Consider the following 22594-nt stretch of genomic DNA (forward strand, 5'->3'; position numbering starts at 1 on the left):
AAATCAATGAACAAAAGGAATACTTAGCAGAGAGAAATACGCTCCAAAGAGAACCAAAAGGAAAGTCTGGAGCTGAAATATTCAATAAAAGAGATGAAGAATGAAATAGTGAGCTTGGGAAATAGATGGAGGAAAGGATAAGGGATTTCAAAGACGGAATATAGAAATACCGAAGATGAAAGAAAATAGAGACTGAGAGAGAAAGAAAGAAAGATTCTACAAGAACTATCTGACTCCATCAGAAAGAGCAATATAAGAACGATGGGTGAACCAGAAGAAGAAGAGAAGTAGAAAAGAACTGAGGATCTATTAAACAAATAGTCAGTGAGAACTTGCCAAACCTATGGAAAGAACTGGATCCTCAAATTCAAGAAGAAAGCCAAACACCTAATTATGTCAATTCAAAAAGGTCTTCTCCAAGGCACATTATATTAAAACTGTCAAAAATTAAGTAAAACACACACAAACACACACAAGAATTCTCAAGAGTGCCAGGGAAAAGAAAACAGTAACTTATAATAAAATCTGATTAGATTATCACTGAATTTTTTTTTTCAGTGGAAACAATACAAGCTAGAAGGGAGTGGAATCAAATATTTAAACTATTGAGAGAGAGAAATTACCAGCCAAGAAGAATATATCCAGCAAATTTCTACTTTAGATGTGAAAAAGAAATAAAGACCTTTTCGATATACAGAAGCCGAGGGAAGTTTTCACAAGTCTTGCATTACAGGATGTACTGAAGGTGGTTATTTTACATAAAATAATAGACAAAAATTTTTGGAAAGCTATGAATAAGGTGGGTGACAGACAGGCAGAAGCAGGAAATTGCAAGCCTTCCACAGAATAGGATATTATACACTTAAATATTATATAATGGTTAGAAGAGGTCAAAAAATATTTTTAAAAAGAGAAGAAGAAAAAGATAAAAGTGACTGCAACTTGGAAAATGAACTCACAGCATTAATAATTTGTGAAAACAGCAGAAAAGGGAGAGGCGAAGGTCTAAAATTGCCAAGGGGAATGGCGGTAAGAAGCAGACAAAAGAAAAAAGACTATTGTATATATGAAACATTCTCTTACATAATCCTAATGATAACCACACATGTACAAAATATCCAGAACTGAGACATTTAACTTGAAAAAGAGGGAACAGAGGACAAAATCCTAGAATATACCGAACTAAAATAACGGACAGAAACACAAGGGCAAAGAAACAATGGAGACTCAGCTACCCGAAGACAAAAGTTAAAATGGTACATGACAACCTTATATGTCAATGATCACCTTAAATGTAAGTGGACGGAACTCACCTATGAAAAGATACAGAGTAGCAGATTGGATCAAAGAACAAAACCCAACTATGTGCTGCCTTCAGGAGACACATCTCAGCCGCAAGGACAAACATAGACTCAAAGTGAAAGGGTTCTATAGAAGACAACACTTGGAGCAAAAGGCATTCAGAGAAAAGAGAGCATAGCTGTACTTATATCTGATGAAACAGACTGCAAGATAAATAAGGTAACGAGACACAAAGATGAACACTTCATAATGATAAAAGGGACAATACATCAAGAAGACATAACACATCAAAATATATGCTCCCAATCAAGGAGCACCGAAATATATAAAGCAACTAATAACAGAACTAAAGAGAGAAGCTGACAAATACATCATTATAGTAGGGGACCCAAATACCCTGTTGACAGCTATGTGTAGATGATCCACGAAGAAAATCAATTTTAAAAAAGCTTTAAATAACACATTAGACCAATTGGACTTCATCCACATTACAGTGCCTTTCATCCCAAAATACCAGTTCATACATTCTTTTCTAGTGCACATGGAATATTCTCAAGGGTAGATCATATGTTGGAACTCAAAACTAGCCTCAACAAACTTAAGAAGATTGAACTCGTACCAAGTATTTAACCCTACAACAATGCTTTGTAACTGAAGATCAACTGAATAAAGAAAGCAGGTAAAACTACACATAGGTGGAGATTAAACATGTTACTAGAGAGTGACTGGCTCACAGAAGAAATAAAACCAGAGATCAAAAGGTACATAGAAATAAATGAGAATGAAAATACAAATGTAAAATTTTTGAGGCACAAAGGAAGTGGTAATAAGAGGGACATTCATATCATTACGGGCCGATCTCAAAAACAAAAAACAATCTCTAATAAAAAATCCAGCATTTTCTCTTAAAGAACTAGAAAAAGAAGAATGAATGAAGCCCACAGTCAGTAGAAAGAAAGATATAATAAAAATCAGAGAAGAATTAAATGAAATTGAGAACTAAAAGACAATAGAAAACAATACAATAACTGCTTCTTTGAAGAGATCAATAAAATTGACAAAGCCCTGGCTAGATTCACTAAGAAACAAAGAGAAAAGAAACAGACAAAACCAGAAATGAAAGAGGACGAGCTAGGATGAATACCACAGAAATACAAAGGATCATACAAAATACTATGAAAGACTATATGTCACCAAATTCAATAACCTAAAAGAAACGGACAAGTTCTTAGAAAGACACAACCTTCCTAGACCAAATGAAAGAAAACTGGAAAATCTAAATAGACCAATCAACAGTAAAAATATGGAAACGCTCATCAAAAACTTCACAGGAAGGAAAAGGCCAGAAGCAGATGGCTTCATTATTTAATTCTACCAAAGCATTCAAAGATTCTTTAATGCTTATTCTATTCAAACCTTTCCAAAAAATTAAAGAAAAACAATACTTCCCGACGCATTTTATGAGTCCAAATTATCCTGTTACCTAAACCTGGTAAAGATAACACAGAAAAAAAACTGTAGATCAATATCTCTCATGAATACATCAAAATCAAGTGGAGCACATTCCAGGAACAGAAAAAGGATTCATCACACACATATCGATCAATGTGATACACCACAGAAACAAAATAAAGGGTAAAAGTCATGTGATCATGACAACGGATGCAGAAAAAGCATTTGACAAGACATGGCGTCGATTTACGATTTAAAAACTTAATAATATGGGTAGAAAAGGAAAGTACCTGAACATAATAAAGGCCATATATGATACACCCTCAGCTAACAGCATATTTAATGCTGAAAAACTGAAAGCTTTTCTCTAAGATCAAGAACACGACAAGGAAGCCTGATCTCACCACACTTATTAGATGTAGAATTGCAAGTCCTAGCTAGAGCATTCAGGCAAGAGAAAGAAACAGAAGGCATCCAAAATGGGAATGAAGAAGTCAAATTGAAATTTTCGGCAGGTGATGTGATTCTTCATGTAGAAAACCCTAAAGATTCGACCAAAAAACTGTTAGATACAGAAAACAAACAATAAAGTAGCAGGATACAAAGTCGACGTACAAAAATCCTTTGCGCTCTTATAAATCAAGAATAAAATTTCAGAAAAAGAAATAAAACAATTCCCTTTGCAATTTGAACACTACCAACAACAACAGTTACCTAGCAATAAACTTAACCAAGGACGTGAAGGACCTTTACACTGAAAACTACAAGACGTTATTGAAGACAAAACAAAGAAATCAAAAGATATTCCGTGTTGATGCTTTGGAAGCATCGACACTATTCAAATGGCCATATTAATCAAATTAATATAAAGATTAAATGCAGTCCTCATCAAATTCCTAATGGCATTTTGAAAGAAATAGAGCAAAACTAAATCCTTGTATATATGGGCAAATATTTTTGACAAAGAAGCCAAAAACATACAATGGAAAAAGAAAGCCGTTTTATTAAGTGGTGCTGGAAAAATTGGAAAGGCCATGGAAAAGAGTAAAACAAGACTACTATGTGTCACCGTACACCAAAATTAACTCCAAAGGGATCAGAGACCTAAATCTAAGACCTGAAACAATTATTGCATAGAAGAATACATAGGTACTAAATTCATGGACCTTGGATTTAGAGAGGTTTTTATGAATTTGACCTCAAGGGCAAGAGAAGTAAAAGCTAGCAAGCAAACACAAAACCATAAATGGGACGATATCAAACTTAAAAGTTTCTGCAATCCAAAGAAACGTTGAATAAAACAAAGAAGCAACGAACTGAATTGGAGAAAATATTTGCAAACGACACCTTTGATAAGGGGCTAACATCTAAACTAAAGAACTCATAAAACTCAACAACAAAAGCAAACAATATATGTAAAAAATGGGCAGATGTTCTGAATGGACATTTTTCCCAAGAACACATACAAACAGTCAACAGACATATGATGCTCAACTTCACTAACTATTCAGAAAATGCATATCAAAAGGACAAAGAGATACCACCACGCACCTTTTACAATGGCTATCATCAACAGGACACGTAGTAACAAGTAAGGGTGCGGGGGAAAAAGAATCGCTCAAACACTGCGGGAGGAGTATAAATTGGTATAGTCATTATCGAAAACAGTATAGATGTTCCCCGAAAAATTAATAATAGAATTACCATTTGACCCAGCAATCCCTCTTCTGGGTCTCTACCCCCAGAATTGAAAGCATTTATTCATAAATATAATGCCTCCTGGAGGATCATTACAGCATCTATTATTCACACTTGCCAAAACATGGAAACAACCAGTGTTCTTCGATAGATACCTGGATAAAGAAGTTGGGTTACACATATACAATAAAATATTACTCAGCCATAAAAAAAAACATAAAATACTGCCTTTTGCGACATGGATAGATATTGAGATTATTATACTAAGCAAAAGAAGTAGACAGAAAAAGTTGAGACCATATGATTTCAATAATACGCAGGATACAAAACTGAAAGAAAGAAATGAAGAAGATAAACAAATAAATAAAACCTCATAGACACAGGGAAGAGTTTATTGGTTACCAGAGAGAAAGAAGGGGGAGCGGGCGGGGATGGAGATAACGGTAAAGTGGGTCTAATACACAATGACAGAAGAATATCTGGATTGAAGTGGTGAACACACAATGCAATATACACATAGTATGTTATTGATTTGTACACTTGAAACCTGTATGATTTTATTACGCAATGTCACCCTAATAAAATTAATTTAAACATAACAAAAAATAAATTTTATATACCTGTGAGTGATTAGTCTTACTTCCATCAAGTCTTTTATGCTCTTTCTCTGTCGTCCTTCCTAAGACTAGTTCTGCTGACAGATCTAGACATTAATTAAAATAAACTACTTAGAATAATTAGATAAAAGCCATAATCTTAAAAAAAAAGAACAGAAATAACATGTTATCAATTGAGACTTTGAATTAAGCATAGTCTTTAGCTGACTATTTACTTCTTTCGGAAATACTATTTATCCAAAATGTCAACAAAGCATTTGCGAAAAAATCACAAAGTTCAAGGCATACGAACATCTCAGAACTTCATTCACAAAGTAATTCATGCAACATCAATGAAAAAGAAATCAGTAACGAAACAATGCTGAGAAATACAGTACAACACAGAAAGTCACACTATATGCTTCAACTGCATATTACTCATGAATTCCAAAATTATTGTTACTCTTTATGCCTTTATCACTGTAAACCCATCCTTATATCTGAAATGTTTCTCCTGCTATTCTGAAAAATTTCTTTTCATCTTTTAAGACTCGGCACTGGGGTTTAAAGAACACAGAAGACAGGGGTCAGGAATGGCTTTTCTAGAGATAATGCCTGAGCTGACACTGAAACTGGGAAGTTAGCCAGAATGAAACGGGCAGAAGGCAGGAAAGGCAGAGAGGCTGTATCGAGACAGGGAGAGAAGCATACAATAGCATAAAGCTTGTCTAACACAGAGACGGCGAGGTGGGCATCGCCAGCAGTTCAGTAATTCCAGAGAAAAGATGGACAATAAAAAGGTCTAGAGATGGAGAGTTAGGCAGAGATCAGATCATAAAAGCCTTTATTGTGATTTTAACATGCCTGGACAGTAATATGGTTTAACCAATGGCTCGGGATCATGTATGCATTGGAGACAGATCACTGTAAATGCTGTGGTAGTGATGAATCTGAGGGGCATACGAATCAATGGAAGGAGACAATTTAGCAGGCAATATGTAAAATATAGATGATGCAGGCCAAAACTGAGAAAATGTTTCCAGAAGTCTTTAAGATGTAAAATAATCAAGGCTCACTATAGAATAAATCTTTATTCAATGAACATATGCACAAATCCTGGGTCCCTGGAGAGATAGACTCTGCTCATTGCTTTAAAAGAGGTATCCACTAAGAAGTGACATGAACTACGTGAACCCTTTTAAGTTGCTTGAATTCATTTCATAGTTTTTCTGTTACACATATTTCTGTGTAGAGGAAGCTTGAGCAGGTGTTTACCAGGCACCTGAAGAAATAAGACACTTGTATACATATGTAAATAATGTCAAATTTATAGCTTGCAGCCATTACTCTAGAGGTCACTGAAAATCGTTTGTAAATACAATGTTAGTTCTACAGTTAAGGAAAGAAGATAAATCTATAGGAATGAAAAACTACTATATGTTCCATTACTATAGACCTGATCATAGGACTGATATGGGGCACTAAATTAATGATACGAAAAGTGAAAAACATATTAATTCAGTCAGTCAAACAAATGAGTATCCCAGGAGAATTAAAATTGCTTTTCCATATGTTGTTTTCAAGTGATACAGCACTCCTTTAAAAAATTATTTTTTGTAAACGATTTATTCATTAAAAATTTTCAAAAGATAACATACTATTTGGACACAGTAAGTTCTCAATAATACCCATTACTACTGGAAAAGACATTTCTAAAATATATAAAAACATGGAAAATGCAAGAAATATTTTAACATTTCGGTTCAAAAGCTGCTTTTCCAGTTACACTGAATATAGTGATAACTAGAACTTGTGAATTCAGACCTATAAAAATAAAGCCAAGAATCCATGTTTTGTTTCAGGAGGCAATCTTTAGATTTTCCCATCTAGTCCTACTGTTCTAAATAAAATCTTGCTACCCCAAATAAGTGTATGTTAACTACTAATCTAAATGCAATCACTCATTCTCCCAATTCTCCTTCGTCTTTAGTTACATGTTACCTTCATTCTAGGAAGAATACGTATGGTTTGCTAAGAGGTGTTCCGTTGTGCTGTACATTACAGAGACAATGTGAACATAAAGTCGATTTCATCACAAAATGATTTTTGAAAAGTCAAAAGCATGATGAACCAACCAATGAGGTCCAGGGTCGAACTCTTTTTATTACCTTCTTTGCTCTCTCTGTTTTCTGGTCGCTGTGATTCACGCAGGTCATGGAGCCTCTGATCCCCTCTTAGAAACACAGCTCTAATATTGGTCTTGCATTTGTCCATTAAGGTCATGTGTCCGATGTCTGTGGATGCTGAATGCTTTGCGGTCATCAATTGCGACAAAAATGGCAATTTATTGTGAACTTTCAAATCTCCAGATCCTCGACGGGTTTCATGATTGAGGGGCAAACTAGCAGAATTCAAATGTGAAGAATCTGAAAATAAAGTTTTCATTAATTAGAACATAAATAACACTAGCAATTGGAACTATTGTAAAATGGTAAAATTTAATTCCATCAACTTTTGAAAGAAATAAAAGGAAATATTAGAGTTTAAAATTAACCTTGTAGAAATCCAAATCAGTATAAAAATTTCAAGCCCCAAATTTAGAGTATTGAACAAAACAAAGAACATCAGAGTTGAAAGTTACACTTTAAAAATTCTTTTACTCATTCTTGTAAATAACTTTCTCTCAAACATGAATACCAAAAATGACATATACTTTATCTCAAATCCTTCAAATAAATTTGTAAAGAAAAATGAGAACTAGAAAGACAACGAGCATGTCAAATATTTCCGTGACCTCCCTTCGTGGGTGAAATTTGACTTACACAATTTACCTGATCTGGATGATTGTGTCCCCTTCATTTCTACTGCTTTCTTGGGAACAGAATCTTTCACTTCAATGGTAGGCTGAATGGATTTTGAAACAAAGTCGTTAAAAAGTAATGTTCATCTCGTGCAAGTTGTACTTAATAATTCAAGATAATAAATATAAAAGTTATTACCTTCAAGTGAGGAAAATTTTCAAGAGAATCTAAAATGCAAAGGGACATAGACTCAGTTATATGTGAATGTGAAAGCCAACTGTACGTTCAAACACAATGACAATAGAGCTGAATCCTCATGTTTGGCTTTGGAAATGACTACGTTAGTTGTTCCTGTATTTTGGGGGGTGCCAGAGAAACTGGTAGGACAGCAACAAGACAGAAACAAGAATCTGCCATAAAACTGAAGAAAAACCAGGAGTATAGGTTTCACCAAACATGCAGCATGAGCTTTCAAAAGCAAAGTTATTTTTCCAAGGACTCTAACTAACCTATATCAGTGTGCATCTTCCAATGTCCACATGCCTACTGATGAGTGAAAAGTGATCTTTCATCAGAGTGATACCTAGTGTTAGAATGCAACAGCCTATCCTTAATGAAATATGTCAGAATCATGTATTCCATCAGGCTACAAGTATTCATCATGATCTTCAATTTGTACAGTAATTTAGCATCTACACAGTTGCAATGAGAGTTCAGGTGAATGCATAAGTCCTGTATCATCTCAGACAGTGTTATATAATGATCAGCTTGGATAAAGACTTGTAGAGTCCTCATTAAAAGATTTACTATTTTCATGCCGATAGGGGACACGTTTCTTGTATCTCCTAGTTTAGCCATCTGAAACTTTCTTGATCCAATCATGAAAAAGAGGTACATAAAACATATCCAAGAAATAATGAATAACAAGCTTTCGATAGTGAAAACGGATAATGAAAAATGGAAAATTTAATTAAATTGCCACACAAATTTTAGATATTAAATTTTTTTGTATCTAAATCACTGTAATATTTTCTGAAAATAATCATTTTAGCATTTTGGGAATGAATGTTATAATTTATTTGTTTTTAAGCTTAGTTGGGCTTTGAAGAACTTTTAAGAACCAACTATCTTATTTAAAATCTGGCTATCTTAAAACAAAAGAGCCAACATTTCTATATGGTAATGAATCTCCTTTCAGTAACAAATGCCAATGTAACCTATGTCTTTGATGCCTGATAATCACAAGGAAGTTAAATGAGTGGCTACAGTTTACTGCAATTCGAACACTCCCCTCTGCTTCCAGTGTTTCTGGAGCAGCAGTGATCTCATTTTCTGTTTCAGTGCAAATACTCTCAAGCCATCTAAATTGAGGTCTCTCAGATTTCCTCCAAAATTACTTAGATAACGCCATTCTTTCTTCCTCTCTTCGTTTCACTGTACACTTTCCTCTTCAAAAATAATGTGTAGACCCGTGGTCTGGAAACTTCTTTTTGCATTCTTTTTGTGAATTTTCCGCACCAGCTTTTCTTTTCCTCTCTCTTTCACAGTAGTACCTTACATCGATCATTTCTACTACTTCATCGCCTTGTTTTGCTTTGGCTATAAACATGCTCAGAAATAAAAGGAAAATAATGTTTATTGTCGTCCCTTACATGTCTTCACCTATCTGATGGCTTTGCTTCTTGATGTCTCTGAAGAGAAGTTGACACACTGTCTACTCAGAGCATAGTTTGAAGACCAGCAATGTTGGGTAACCATTAGGGTCAAATAATTACCTCTAAGAATCCCTAATCAGTACAGGGATTGAAAACTGAGAAATTTAGGGTATCAAAAAATGCCAGAGTTAAAGGTGACCTTTATAAAATTTCTGTTTCTTATCCCTGTATATACGTGTTTTTTTTTTCAAAGATGGATACCAAAAGTAGAGCGCTACATTATCAGATACCTCAGTCTGTAATGCATTCTCAACAACAAGGAGAAGAGTACAAGTAGAAACCTTTTGCTGTACTTCTCTGACAATTTTTGGTGCTGGAAGCTACTTCCTGTTTTTTCCACCTTTTCAATATTGTCCTATGAAATTTTCTAAAGAATCCGATTATCTCTTCCCACTACATATGTCTACTTTTTTTCCCCTTAATTTCCTCCCGGTAATTTTTGCCTTTCTCATTCTTCATTCCTGCTTTTATACTTTTTCTGTTATTTCTGAGTTTCTTAGGTCTTAGAGTATCTCGAAGTGGAACAAATAATGTAGGTCCTGTAGTGACACTCTCAATTTAATCTGGTGCCGATAACTGAGAAGTTATACAACAGATCTCCTTTTCGCTTCTCTTTTCCTTACTATGCATGTAATAGGTGATTTTCTTTGGCTATCACACTCTGCGAGGATTCCTATTTTAAATCAACATTCTGTCAAATGCCTGTTTTTACACAATACAGTTCTTACCTGCTACTTGCTCATTTTGTATGTTTTTTCCTCGTTGATCTGCAGCTCCAGGTAAGTCATCGACATAATTTATTGGAAGACTTGTAGAGGAATCCTGTTAAAATTCATATCAATAGTGAGATATAGAAAGATTTCCTAATCCCTTTCTCAGAAAATATCTGAATTTCCTACATTAATAGCAAGCAGACCTAACAACAAAAGAAGCGTGTGATGAAAACCAAAATATTCAATAGAAAACTTCATCTTATGCTCTCTGGATCAACCTGATCTTTTGTCTTCATTGAGCTACTCTAAAAATTAAGCACGGAGGGCTGGAGTAAATACTTTCATAGACAAAATATGGATTTATATGTGCACATCAACAGGGAACTAACTTCGAAACACCTACTCTACTTTGCATTCCCCACAAGTTCAAGAACATTTTGAAATATATGCATTTCAATAAATTACTTAATTAAGCTACTTGGAAATATTTAACAATAGTTCTAAGAAGATTTTTTAGAGTTAAAATTAGATACCTGACATGATAGAAACATGGAGTATGTCATGTTACATATAAACAGGTCATTGTGGGACCTATTTCACTTAGGCAAAGATGGACGTGGAAAAAGCTATTATTTGGTAAGTGTTTGAGAGGACAGTCATTGAATAAAATGGCAAGGTGGTAAGAAACACTTTTCTTGAAATTCTGTTTAAATAATAGCAAAAATGTTTACATAGTTAGGCACATTTTATTTCTTATCTACACACTACAACAATAATACACATGTTATGATCATGGTTACCCACTTCCTGCTTCCTGGTCATTCCAAGACATACTCAGAAAGATCTTTACTGACACAGTAAATTATACACTCATGCCCATTCCAACGATACTGCCCCAATGTTCTCTAACCTAACATTTTTTCTTTTCTTTATATGGACATCTATAGTGACTTACAATGGATTGTTGTTTACTCGATTTCTGCCCCTACAACTACAGCCTAAGCTCTCAACTTCTAGATTCGGTGTCTAACTGCCCAGCACATAGTCGGTATTCGATATCAGAAATTTACTCCAGATCAAAATGTTTAAGATCTCATCAAGAAGGCCTCAAATACTAAAGCAATACATGCCAACAGGGTATCTCCAGTAACCGTCTCCTGAAAATTGTCATCCCCCATACTCAAAATCAACATCCTTGTTTAACTTTCCGATTCTTTTCTTGACACTACTATCAATTCATTGCATCTCATGTTTACAAAAAGAGTTCTCGATATTTAGTAAGTCATCAAATACCACTGTGATCATTGTGCCTTACATTTTCATAGCACCCTTTACAAAGTGTTTTCACATTTCTTACCACATTTATCCTTTGCACGATCCTGAGAGGTAGGGATCAATACTCTTAATATGAATAAGGTCACTGATATACTGACAGGTTATAAGCAAGTTTTCCCAAGGTCCCATAGCTAGTAAGTGACCAATCCAGGATGCTAATATGTTTTTGGACTTCAAATTCAGTATTTGTACCATGAGGTGGCAGATGGCTATAATCTAAGACATTACCTTATACTTCCTCACATTACTATAAGAATGGCTGTCATAAAGGTACTCAATAGATAATATTTTAACTCTCTAAGACAGTTTTTCCTTGCAGAATCTACTTAACAATCCCAATACAATGAAACCTCAAAATCTCATGCATTATCCTTTCATGTTCCAAGGTATTAAAGAAATACACTCCAACATTAGGCCACGGATTGACCGGGAAGAATTCTTCAGTTTTTAGATAAACTGAACTTCAGAACTCAAACTGATGTTTTATGACTTTTAATCTGAGTTTCTTCTACTATATTACACTAACATCAGTAAGGGAATCTTGCAAATTAGGAGAATGTCCTCTGCAGTGTTATTGTATTGATAAACTACTGTATCAATTATCGTTTAAAATAGAAAACCAAATATTTTTCTGTGTAGATGCTGAGGTAGAAAATAAAGTCAAATCAGATCTTTTAAGTTTTAACATCACTTAATGCTGATACTAAAATAAAAAACTAATAACGAAAGACAGTACCTCAGAATCCCAAGGTGATTCTACTTCTTCCTCTTCTATTCCTAATGCTGACATTTTAACTGTAAAATGTAGTTACAGAGACATTAATGAAAATATTTATTACTACACATTTAAAATATATATACAAGTCTAGGTCCAATGATAAACATTTTGATAACATAAAAGTAAGAACAGATACAATGCACGGTTTTGAAACTTTGGTGAGGAAAAAAGAAGTCGTTTGTAGTTGGAATACTTTTGAAGAAACAGAGCAGAAAAATAGACTTAAAGGAAATGGATCTCATATTTGCATCTACACAATTTAGATTTGTTTATATCAGCTTATAAGCAGAGAAAAAATATAGATCGCCACTAAATGACCACTTGGATTATTTTTATGTGTTGCATCAACATAATTCATCCTGTTCCTATTGTTTGCTCTCGTGGAGCACATTCATTAACATCCATACCACTTTCTTTGCTTCCAATGGCTGGCTTTATTGCTTCTTCCTATGAGAACAAAGGAAAACAAAAACCCAGTTTCAGAAAAGATCACATTCTTTGACTTGTTCACTCAGTCAGTCAATCAGTCAGGAAGACAACAGACATTTACCGTATCTATCAAATCATAGGCACCAACCTGGGAAAAGTGGCAAATACAAAGAAAAGATTTCATCCTCTATCGTAGTAGGGGCAGAGATGCATGAAAACAGTAAGAACAGAAGAGTATCATTTGCTACGTCTACAGCTGAGGTGAATAATGTACAGGAAGGGCACAAAGGGACAACAGTCAGTTGTACCTGGAAGGCTCAGGAAATGCTACAAAGATAAGGTTGCCTCTTCAGAGATTTCCTAAGTGAAGAGTGAGGGTGTGAGGGACATGCTACATAGGGCAGTGGGAACAAAAGCATGAGGTAGGCAAGAGCAAGTAATTGAGGACTTCCACATCTTGGCATTGTAAAGAATGCTGCAATGAATATAAGGAGACAGATATCTTTCTGAGTTAGTGTTTTGGATCTCTTTGGAAAAAGATCCCAGCAGGGGGATTGCTGGGTTCTATATGGTAGTTCTATTTTCAAAAGTCTGAGGATCCTCTGTATTGCTTTCCACTGTGGTTGCATCTATTCGAGGTATTATGGTGAACTGTACATCCCCATGACAATTATGTAACTGCCATTTTGTACTTTGTAACTTTTGAAACTTTTTATATGCTCATCTTTTTCAATGATAGTTCACATACGACATCATATTAGACTCGGGTGTACAACACAACGATTAGACATTTACATAACGTACAAACTGATCACCCCGGGAAGATGTGTTACATACATACAAAAGGACATACCCCATAAAGAATCAAATCACACTATTTGCAGTAACGTGGAAAGATCTTGAAATATTATGCTAACAGAAATAAGTCAAACAGAGAAATGTAAATACCATATGATTTCCCTTATTTGTAAAATCTGAAAAACAAAATAGAACGACGAAAAAAAAGTTGAAAGATACAGAGAAAAAGCTAAGGGCTCCTAAGTGGATGGAAGATTATGGGGCTGGTCACAGAGGTGAAGGAATTAAGAAGTACAAATCAGCAATTACAGTGACGACAGAAGCACGCCCATTCCAACTATACCGCCCCAATATTCTCTAACAAAAATATTTTATTTTCTTTATATAAACACCTAGAGTGACTTATGATGGATTGTTGTTTCCTTGTTTTCTGCTCCTACAACTATAGCCTAAGCCCTCAACTTCTAGATTCCGTGTCTAACTGCCCAGCACATAGTCGGAAATTTACTTCAGGTCAAAACGTTTAAAATCTCAAGAAGGCCTCAAAGAGTAAAGCACTAAATACCAACAGGATATCTCCAGTCACTGTCTCCTGAAAATTGTCATCTTCCATACTCAAAATCAACATCCTTGTTTAACTTTCCCATTCTTTTCTTGACATTACCGTCATTTCATCATTCTCAGCTTTACAACAAGTTTTCTCGATATTTAGTAAGTCATCAAATACCACTGTGATCATTGTGCCTTACATTTTCACAGCACCCTTTACCGTTTACAACATGTTTTCACATTTGTTACCACATTTGGTACCACATTTGCACGTAAGTGAAAGATAGGGATCAGTACCTTTAAAATAAATGAGGTCACTGATATACCAACAGGTTAAAAACAAGTTTTCCCAGGATCCCATAGCTAGTAAGTGACCAATCCAGGATGCTAACATGCTTTTGGACTTCAAATTCAACATTTGTACCATGAGCTGGTAGATATCTATGATCTAAGATATTACTTTATACTTCCTTATATTACTATAAGAATTGTTGTCATAAAGGTACTCAATACATGATATTTTAACTCTCCAAAACAGTTTTTCCTTGCAGAATCTACTTAACAATCCAAATACAATGAAACCTCAAAATCCCATGCATTATCTTTTTATGTTCCAAGGTATTGAAGAAGCTACACTCCAACATTGGGCCACAGAATGACCTGGAAGAATTCTTTAGCTATCAGATCAACTTAACTTCAGAACTCAAACTGATGTTTTATGACTTTTAATCTGAGTTTCTCATACTATATTACACCGAATTCATTAAGGGAATCTTGCAAATTAGGACAATGGTCCTATGCAGTTTTATTGTATTGATAAATTATTGTATCAATTATAGGTTAAAATATAAGAAAATATTTTCATGGGCAAATGCAGAGGTACAAAGTAAAATCAAATCATAACTTTTATGTTTTAACATCACTCAATGCTGATATTAAAATAAAAAATAATAACAAAAGACAGTACCTCAGAATCCCAAGGTGATTCTGCTTCTTCGTCTTCTCCTATTCCTAATGCTGACATTTTAACTATAAAATGTAGTTACAGAGACATTAATGAAAATATTTATTAGTATATATTTAAAATACATAAACAAGTCTATCTCTAATCATAAATATTTTGATACTATAAAAGATAGCAGAACAAAGTGCAGGGTTTTGAAACTTGGCAAGAAAAAAAAGTTGTAGTTGGAATATTTTGAAGAAACAGCAAAAAGATATACTTTAAGGAAATGGATGTCATATTTGCATCTACATAATTTCAATTTGTTAATATCAGCATGTAAGCAGAGAAAAAAATACAGATCGTCACTAAATTACCACTTGTATTCTTTTCCTGTGTTCCATCAACATAATTCACATTGTCCTTATTTGTTTGCTCTCGTGGAGCCCGTTCCCTAATATCCATGCCATTTTCTTTGTTTCCAATGCCTGGCTTTATTGCTTCTTCCTATGAGAACAAAGGAAAACAAAAACCCAGTTTCAGAAAATATCACATTCTTTGACTCGTTCCTTCAGTCAGTCAGTCAGTCAGGAAGATGACAGACATTTACTATATCTCTCAAATCATAGGCACCAACCTGGGAAAAGTGGCAAATACAAAGAAAACATTTCATCCTCTATTGTAGTAGGGGTACAGATGCACAAAAACAGTAAACACGCAAAAGTATCATTAGCTACGTCTACAGCTGAAGTGAGTAACGTACAGTAAGGGCACAAAGGGACAGCAGGCAGTTGTATCTGGGAGGCTCAGGAAATGCTACAGAGATAGGGCTGTCTCTTGAAAGATTTCCTAAGTGCAGAGTGAGGGTGTGAAGGGCATGCTACAAAGGGCAGCGGGAGCAAAAGCATGAGATATGAAACAGCAAGTAACTGAGGGCACCTAGTACTGTGGTAAGGCTGGAACACTGGGAATGGGATGGAGAGACAAAACTGGAGAATCAGAGCCACAGCAAACGAGGCAAGTGTCATGCTGGCATATGAAATTTACCCTCACGTAATGGGGAGCCATTCAATAAGAAGAGGAGTTGTATCGTCACAAACATAATACAGAACAGTCACACTGGCAGCGATGGAAACATGAACACAAGGACAGCAAAACGAGAAAAGTGTATTTAAAAATTAAAGATGAGAAAGCGATTTACAGTAGTAAGATATAAAAAATGGTAAGCTTTTAGAAAATATTAAACTTGGTGAGTGACTAGATGTGGTGACTTCAGAATTTTTCATGCTTCAGCGTTTCAGTGGTGCTATGACCTAGGACGGGAAAACAGATGCCAGAGGAGGTTACAGGAGTCAGCGAAAAGGAAAGGGCCAGTGATCATGTCTTCACTCTGGGACATATGAAATTGGAGGCACCTAGGGGGCTTCGAAGAAAGATCTGGATAAATATATTTTGGGTAGGACTAACTATTTTGCAAACATAAAAGTAATCACAGAAAATATTGCAGGTTTTTGAAACTTTGGCAAGAAAAAAAAGTAACTTCCTCAGGATAAGTGTACGATGTTCAGAAAATAGACGTTTGTAACAGAATACTGAACTGATCTAATTAAATAATGACGATCTACATAGAACATGTGAAAATTTGAAAGTAAAAATGGCAGGGGAATACGGATTAGACATGGCATTCAATTTTTCAATTATATATTTGAAATTCTGTTTCAAAATATAAAATATCCTTTACAGATATATGCAAATAGTTATTTCTCGGCTATTGTAGTAATAAGCATTTTAAGTTTCATGAAAAACCTTCATTGTCAAACATCAATTCACAATGTTACAAGACTCCTGTTAAAACACAAGTTTTACATTGGAGAAGAAAAACGCTTATGTGACTATGAAATGGCGAGGCAGTTTTAAGCACTGCTATGATGTACGAAAGAAACGTAAGTCCCTATTTAAATGCGCACATGGTTTTTTCATTCCCTTGTGAACAGCACGCTTAGAGCTCTAATTTCCCAAATACGTTATTTAGCATGGTAAATAAAGATTGCAGAAAAAAATCTGCGGTTCAAAAAACTACTAAACTATGATGATCTTCGTTGAAAATTTAAAAGTCTTTAAATGCATCCACGATTACCAAGCTGGAGCGCACGAAGAAAGGGACTAAAAAATCAAGTTACCAGGATGTCTGACTTTTAGGTATGAAAGAATTTTCATGTAGGTTTAACAACAATGAACACCAAAATGAATAGAATTCCTTAAGAATTACAGAAAATGTACCCATTGCTGGATATATTTGAAAAAGTAAAACATCATCTTGCAGAGATAATTTTGTATATATATTAGTAATCTTTCCTTCCAAGGATTTTATCTTAGAAAAATATCATAACTTGTGATTTCATTCATTTGATATGGCCATATGTATCCATTCACTGCAGATATTATTAGGAAAAGATCAATCAGAATCTCTAGCTCAGAAAGGCTAGGGATGCTGCCCATTGTCCAACAGCTAGGAAATGGTACGGAGTGAACTCAAGGCCAGCTGCCTGTCTCCCAGGCCCGTGCTGGAACCATATTCTGCTTGGCCCTTCCTCTCTCTCCCAGCTCCAATTTCACACATTCTTCTGGTCTGTTTCTTCCTTTGTCCCCTCTTCCTGAACAAGCCCTAAAGTGAAGCACTGTGCCAGGCACGCAGAGAACTCAGAGAGGGGGCATTTCGAAGTCCGTGCACCCTCCCAGCCTCATCCTGCCCTCCAGGAGGCTGCAGACTAGAGCTTGGAGATGTTCCCTGCATCATAGTTTATAATGGCAAAACAATTGGCTGTCCACTCGTAGGGGACCTAATAAATGACTCGTGTGACTTCTGCACAATGGAAATGTCTGCAGCCATAGGAAAGAACAAAACAGCCCCTCAGAGAACAATATCTCTCAGATCTTGTTAAGTAAAGAAAGCAAGAACAGAAGACATGTTGTAAATGAGCCCATTTGCTTGTTTTAAAGTGAACAATTCAGTAGCTTTTAGTGCATTCACAATGTACAACCATCACCTCTAGTTCAAAAATATTTTCATCGCCGCAAAAGAAACCCCATTCCTATTAAATAATCACACCCCATTCCCCCTCAATCAGCCCCAGGCAACTACTAACTGCTTTTGGATCTATAATTTAACTTAGTCTTGATGTTTCATATCAAAGACATCATACCAAAAAAAAACTCTACAGAGAAAAAAATTTCCTTTTTTCTTTTAGAGTGCTTTAGCTTATTTTATCTTCTCATATAATGAATAGAAATTAAGGCCCTCAATTACATAATTGTAATAGCCCGCTGAAATATGAAAGGGTTAAAGAATAATTAAAACCTGAAACTGGACAAAGGAAGTCTATAACTTAGGCCTAGTTTCTGGAACCCCTAACCACATTCTGTTAATCATGAAACTTGTAACAATGAGCTCATACGCTAACTGCCAATTTTAGCCTGTGTAACCCTGCTTGCTTGCGTGGCATGAAAAATAATCAATTGTATATAAGCTGAAAATTACTGTTTGGCCATCGCCCATGGGAACACTGGCTATTGTCCATGGGAACATAGGCAATCACCCATAGGAACATAACATTCTAACACAAGCTTTCTGCTTCTGTACTTCCCGCTTGCACACCTGACCAGTGGGTTGACAGGTAGTGAATAGGAGAAAGATGGACCTTTGTGTTTAAGACAGAATGAGGAATAGGATTTAGGGCTTAAAAACCTTGTATCTTGGCATTTCGGGGCTGCTCCTTTGCAAGGACAGCCGCCGGCTAATAAACTGTCTCCTGGTTAAGAGCACTCAAGTTGGGTCTGGTTATTCTGGACACAACAATAATCAGATATTTTAATTAATGAACAAACTAAAATAAATCCTTATTTTCTGTCTTTTTGCAAAAAAAAAAAATCTACAACACCCACGAAAAATACACCAATTTGTAAGATAAGTTAATTAAGCAAGTTAGGTATATACCAAAGAGTAAGATAAGTTAGAAACCACAGGAAAAAGTAGGGACAAAAATTCATAATTTGTAATAAATCTGATCAAAGAGATTTCACTTTGCATTAACAACGAATAAAGCTTTTGCCAGAATAAATGTAAGATGTCACTGTATTAATCTTAAAAGTGAAGATTAAAAAGCTCAAATGAAAACGTCAATAAGCAAAAAAAGAGTGAGAATTAAATTTTCCTTCAGTTCTTCATTAAAATCAGCAATAAGTCATTGAGAAAACTCTGAGCATTTTTTTTCATTACCTGTTTTGGTTTTTCTTATTTGGCATTTAAAATAAATTCCTTCACATTCTATAATATAGTGAATTTCTGCTCTCACTTAACCCCCCTCCCATGTCTCTAGTGTCTTCATAATAATCTCATCTTGACTGTATTAAATATTTTTATCTTGCCTTTCTTAAATGAATTTTTTCTTCACCTCCTTCTCAACTTCACATTCATCTAGCTCTTCTTTCTAGCTGGTTTCTGATTCTCTCCTCCCGTGATGGCATACCTAAGAATTCTTTAGTCCCACAAACCTTTCTGAATCCCAATCCTGTACGTATGTCAGTCTTGTTATTACGCTTGTTTTCTATTATCATCTGGAAGACTTCTACCTCTTTCTAGGATCCTTTTCAATTACTATGAGGATCAGCAGGGATGGTATATGAAAAAGCATGGGGGAAAACATTTAAAATTAAACAAAACAACTCACCTTTGTAAGACCGATGACTGCTAAAGACACGACTGAAGGTTTGAGAAGAGGTTCAGTTGATGGAAAATCAGGATGAGACCAGTTCTGGATTGCAGCTGATGGTTTGGGAAGGGTTTCAACCATGACTTTATTTTCCCTATCAGCTTCATTGTCCTCCTCTACTATACTCAAAGTGCCATATTTTTCTTCTACTACAGTAAAAACAAAGTAAAGAGTATGTAAAAATAGTTGTAATTCAAATCAGTGAAGGACATAAGAAACAGACAGTCATCAAATACTTACTGTTTTTCAGTGATTGCTGAATAACAGTCATTATCTTTGCTACGCTTGGATTCACAACATTCTAGAAAAAAATTCATAGCTTTAAGTATCACATTTGATAACAAGAATAATAAGATTTACCATTACTGAGTGATCTCACAAAAAGAGCACATGTTTTGGAATCATTCGCATGTAGATTCGTATCCCAGTTCTGCCACACAGAAACCTACATCTTTCTCCAGGGGTGAGGATTATCAGACAGGACGCAGTAAGCCCCCAAATGTCACTCTCCTGACCCCTATAGTTATCTACATACTATGACATTCACTAGATTATGAATTTTACCCTTAGGTAGCTTAGAGTACTATGGAACAAAAACTAACATTAAAAATGTAAACTAATTGTTTGTTATATTTTGAAATATACTTGCTTCATTTATATTTACATAAATTATCTCTTGTGTGGGACAATGTGAGAGTTTAGTTTTTAGTATATCTTATATAGGTGGGTTGGAATTGTTTTGTTTGTCAAAAGCTAAAAACCAATGATTGTTTAAATTCAGCTCCTTCTAAAAAAAAGAAAAAAAAAAGATTGAACCCAAGGGGCAACAATTAATAAATGAAAGCCAAGACATACAAAATAGTAAACCACAGCCTCATAGGTTGACAATGGAGACAGAGAGAGATGGACTGAAAAACAGAAACTGAAGAAATGTTTCTACAAGGAAAAAATTAAACTAAACAGTAAAAAAAAGTTCGAGGAGGAGGAAGAAAGTAAAATAAAAAAAAAACTAATGAGACAGTCACACAAGTACAACCTTAAGACAAGGAAAAAATGAGATGATCAATAACAAGCTTAAAATAAAGAAAGAAAAGCTTAAGCACATAATGTTTGTGGAAAAATTATATACTTTCATTATATATAAATGTTTATAATGTATCAATAATATATCAGCATTGTTAGGAATATACTATGAATAAAAGACTGCTTTATATTTCTTATTATATGTTAAAATAAGTAAGATTTTATTAAAATACATAAATATTTTATTTAGAATATGTATCATATTATATTATCTCTCCAAGGTCCGCAAAACCCCAAACAAGAAGCAGTTGGACTCGACATGCCCAGTTCCTCTTGCTAGGCGGCCCCCAGTCCAGCAATAGTGGAAGTCGGCCTCAGTTCTCACTATAGCCTTGAAGCCCAGCACAGGCAGATACCAATCACAGGTCACTTTGTAGCTCCTACTAGGTGGTCCTTGGCCGAGCACAAGTAGCAGCTGACCTGGGCCTGCACTAGAGACCCTCCCGAGAGGCCCAAGAACCAACATACCTAGTCGACAGCTACAGACCACACTAGAGCATCACCCAATTGGTTCTACAAATGACATGAAAGAATGGACTCAGCCGGCCCCAGAGCCCTGCTCCAGCCAATCCAACTCCGTGAGTTCGGTCCACACATTGGCAGTTACCACATCACTATCAATAATTACTTTAAGTGTAAATGCATTAAGTGCTCCATTCAAAAGACATAGAGTGGCTGAATGGATAAAAGAATAAGACACACACAAATGACTTTAAACCAAAAAGATTTTACACAACAAAGAAAACCATCAACAACACAAAAAGACAATCTAAAGCATGAGAGAAGATATTCATCAATGATACATCCATAAAGAGTTAATATCCAAAAGGTAGAAAGAACTCATACAATTTAACACTGAAAAGGCAAACAATACAATTAAAAAATGGGCAGAGAACTGGAATAGGCATTTCTCCGAAAAGGACATAGGGATGGACAAAAGACATATGAAAGATGGTGAACAACACTTCTCATCATTTAAACCATAATTTAAACCACTAATTTAAACCATAATCAGATATCACCTCACATCTGTCAAAAGGGTTATTATCAATGAATAAACAAATAACCAATGTTGGTGAGGATGGGAAGAAAAGAGAACCCTGGCATACTACTGATGGGATTGCACATTGGCGCAGCCTCCATGGAGATTTCTCAAAAACTCAAAAATAGAACTACCATATGACCCAACACTCATACTTCCAGGGACTTATCCAAAGAAATTCAAAAGGTTAAATAGAAAAGATACATGCATCTCTATGTTCGTTGCAGCATTAGTTATAGTAGCCAAGATATGTAAGCAACGTAAGTGTCCATCGATAGACAATTGGATTAAAAAGAGGTGGTACATATATACAATGAACTATTACTTGGCTATGAGGAAGAAAACCTTACCATTTGCAACAATATCCATAGACCTAGGTGGTATTACGCTAAGTGAAAGAAGGCAAACAGAGAAAGACAAAGCCATAGGATTTCACTTATTTGTGGAATTTGAAAATCAAAATAAACCAACAAACAAAATGGAAAGAAATTCGTAGTTACAGAGGATGAACTGATGGAGTGTGGGGAGCTGGTTGAAAAATTTAAAGGGATTAAGAAGCACATATTAGCACTTACAAAGTAGTCAGGAAGA

At 35.2% G+C, this 22594-nt stretch overlaps 2 protein-coding genes across 2 annotated transcripts in view; both read right to left on the reverse strand.

The window, feature by feature from the left end:
• LOC120600567 (coiled-coil domain-containing protein 144B-like) overlaps window positions 1-7930 on the reverse strand; it is a 45023-nt gene extending 37093 nt beyond the window's left edge. The window contains exon 1 of the mRNA XM_039859976.1: window positions 7880-7930. The gene's annotated coding sequence lies outside the window, so the exon portion shown is untranslated. The remainder of the gene's footprint in view (window positions 1-7879) is intronic.
• LOC120600569 (ankyrin repeat domain-containing protein 26-like) overlaps window positions 1-22594 on the reverse strand; it is a 108330-nt gene that overhangs the window by 56523 nt on the left and 29213 nt on the right. The window contains exons 17-24 of the mRNA XM_039859978.1: window positions 20119-20179; window positions 19837-20027; window positions 15487-15616; window positions 15134-15195; window positions 10293-10386; window positions 8048-8076; window positions 7880-7952; window positions 7217-7474 (exon numbers count right to left, since the gene is read on the reverse strand). Coding sequence (XP_039715912.1) covers window positions 7217-7474; window positions 7880-7952; window positions 8048-8076; window positions 10293-10386; window positions 15134-15195; window positions 15487-15616; window positions 19837-20027; window positions 20119-20179 — 898 coding nt within the window. The remainder of the gene's footprint in view (window positions 1-7216; window positions 7475-7879; window positions 7953-8047; window positions 8077-10292; window positions 10387-15133; window positions 15196-15486; window positions 15617-19836; window positions 20028-20118; window positions 20180-22594) is intronic.

Source organism: Pteropus medius, unplaced genomic scaffold, assembly GCF_902729225.1.
Source record: "Pteropus medius unplaced genomic scaffold, Ma_sr-lr_union100, whole genome shotgun sequence".
NCBI lineage: Eukaryota > Metazoa > Chordata > Mammalia > Chiroptera > Pteropodidae > Pteropus > Pteropus medius.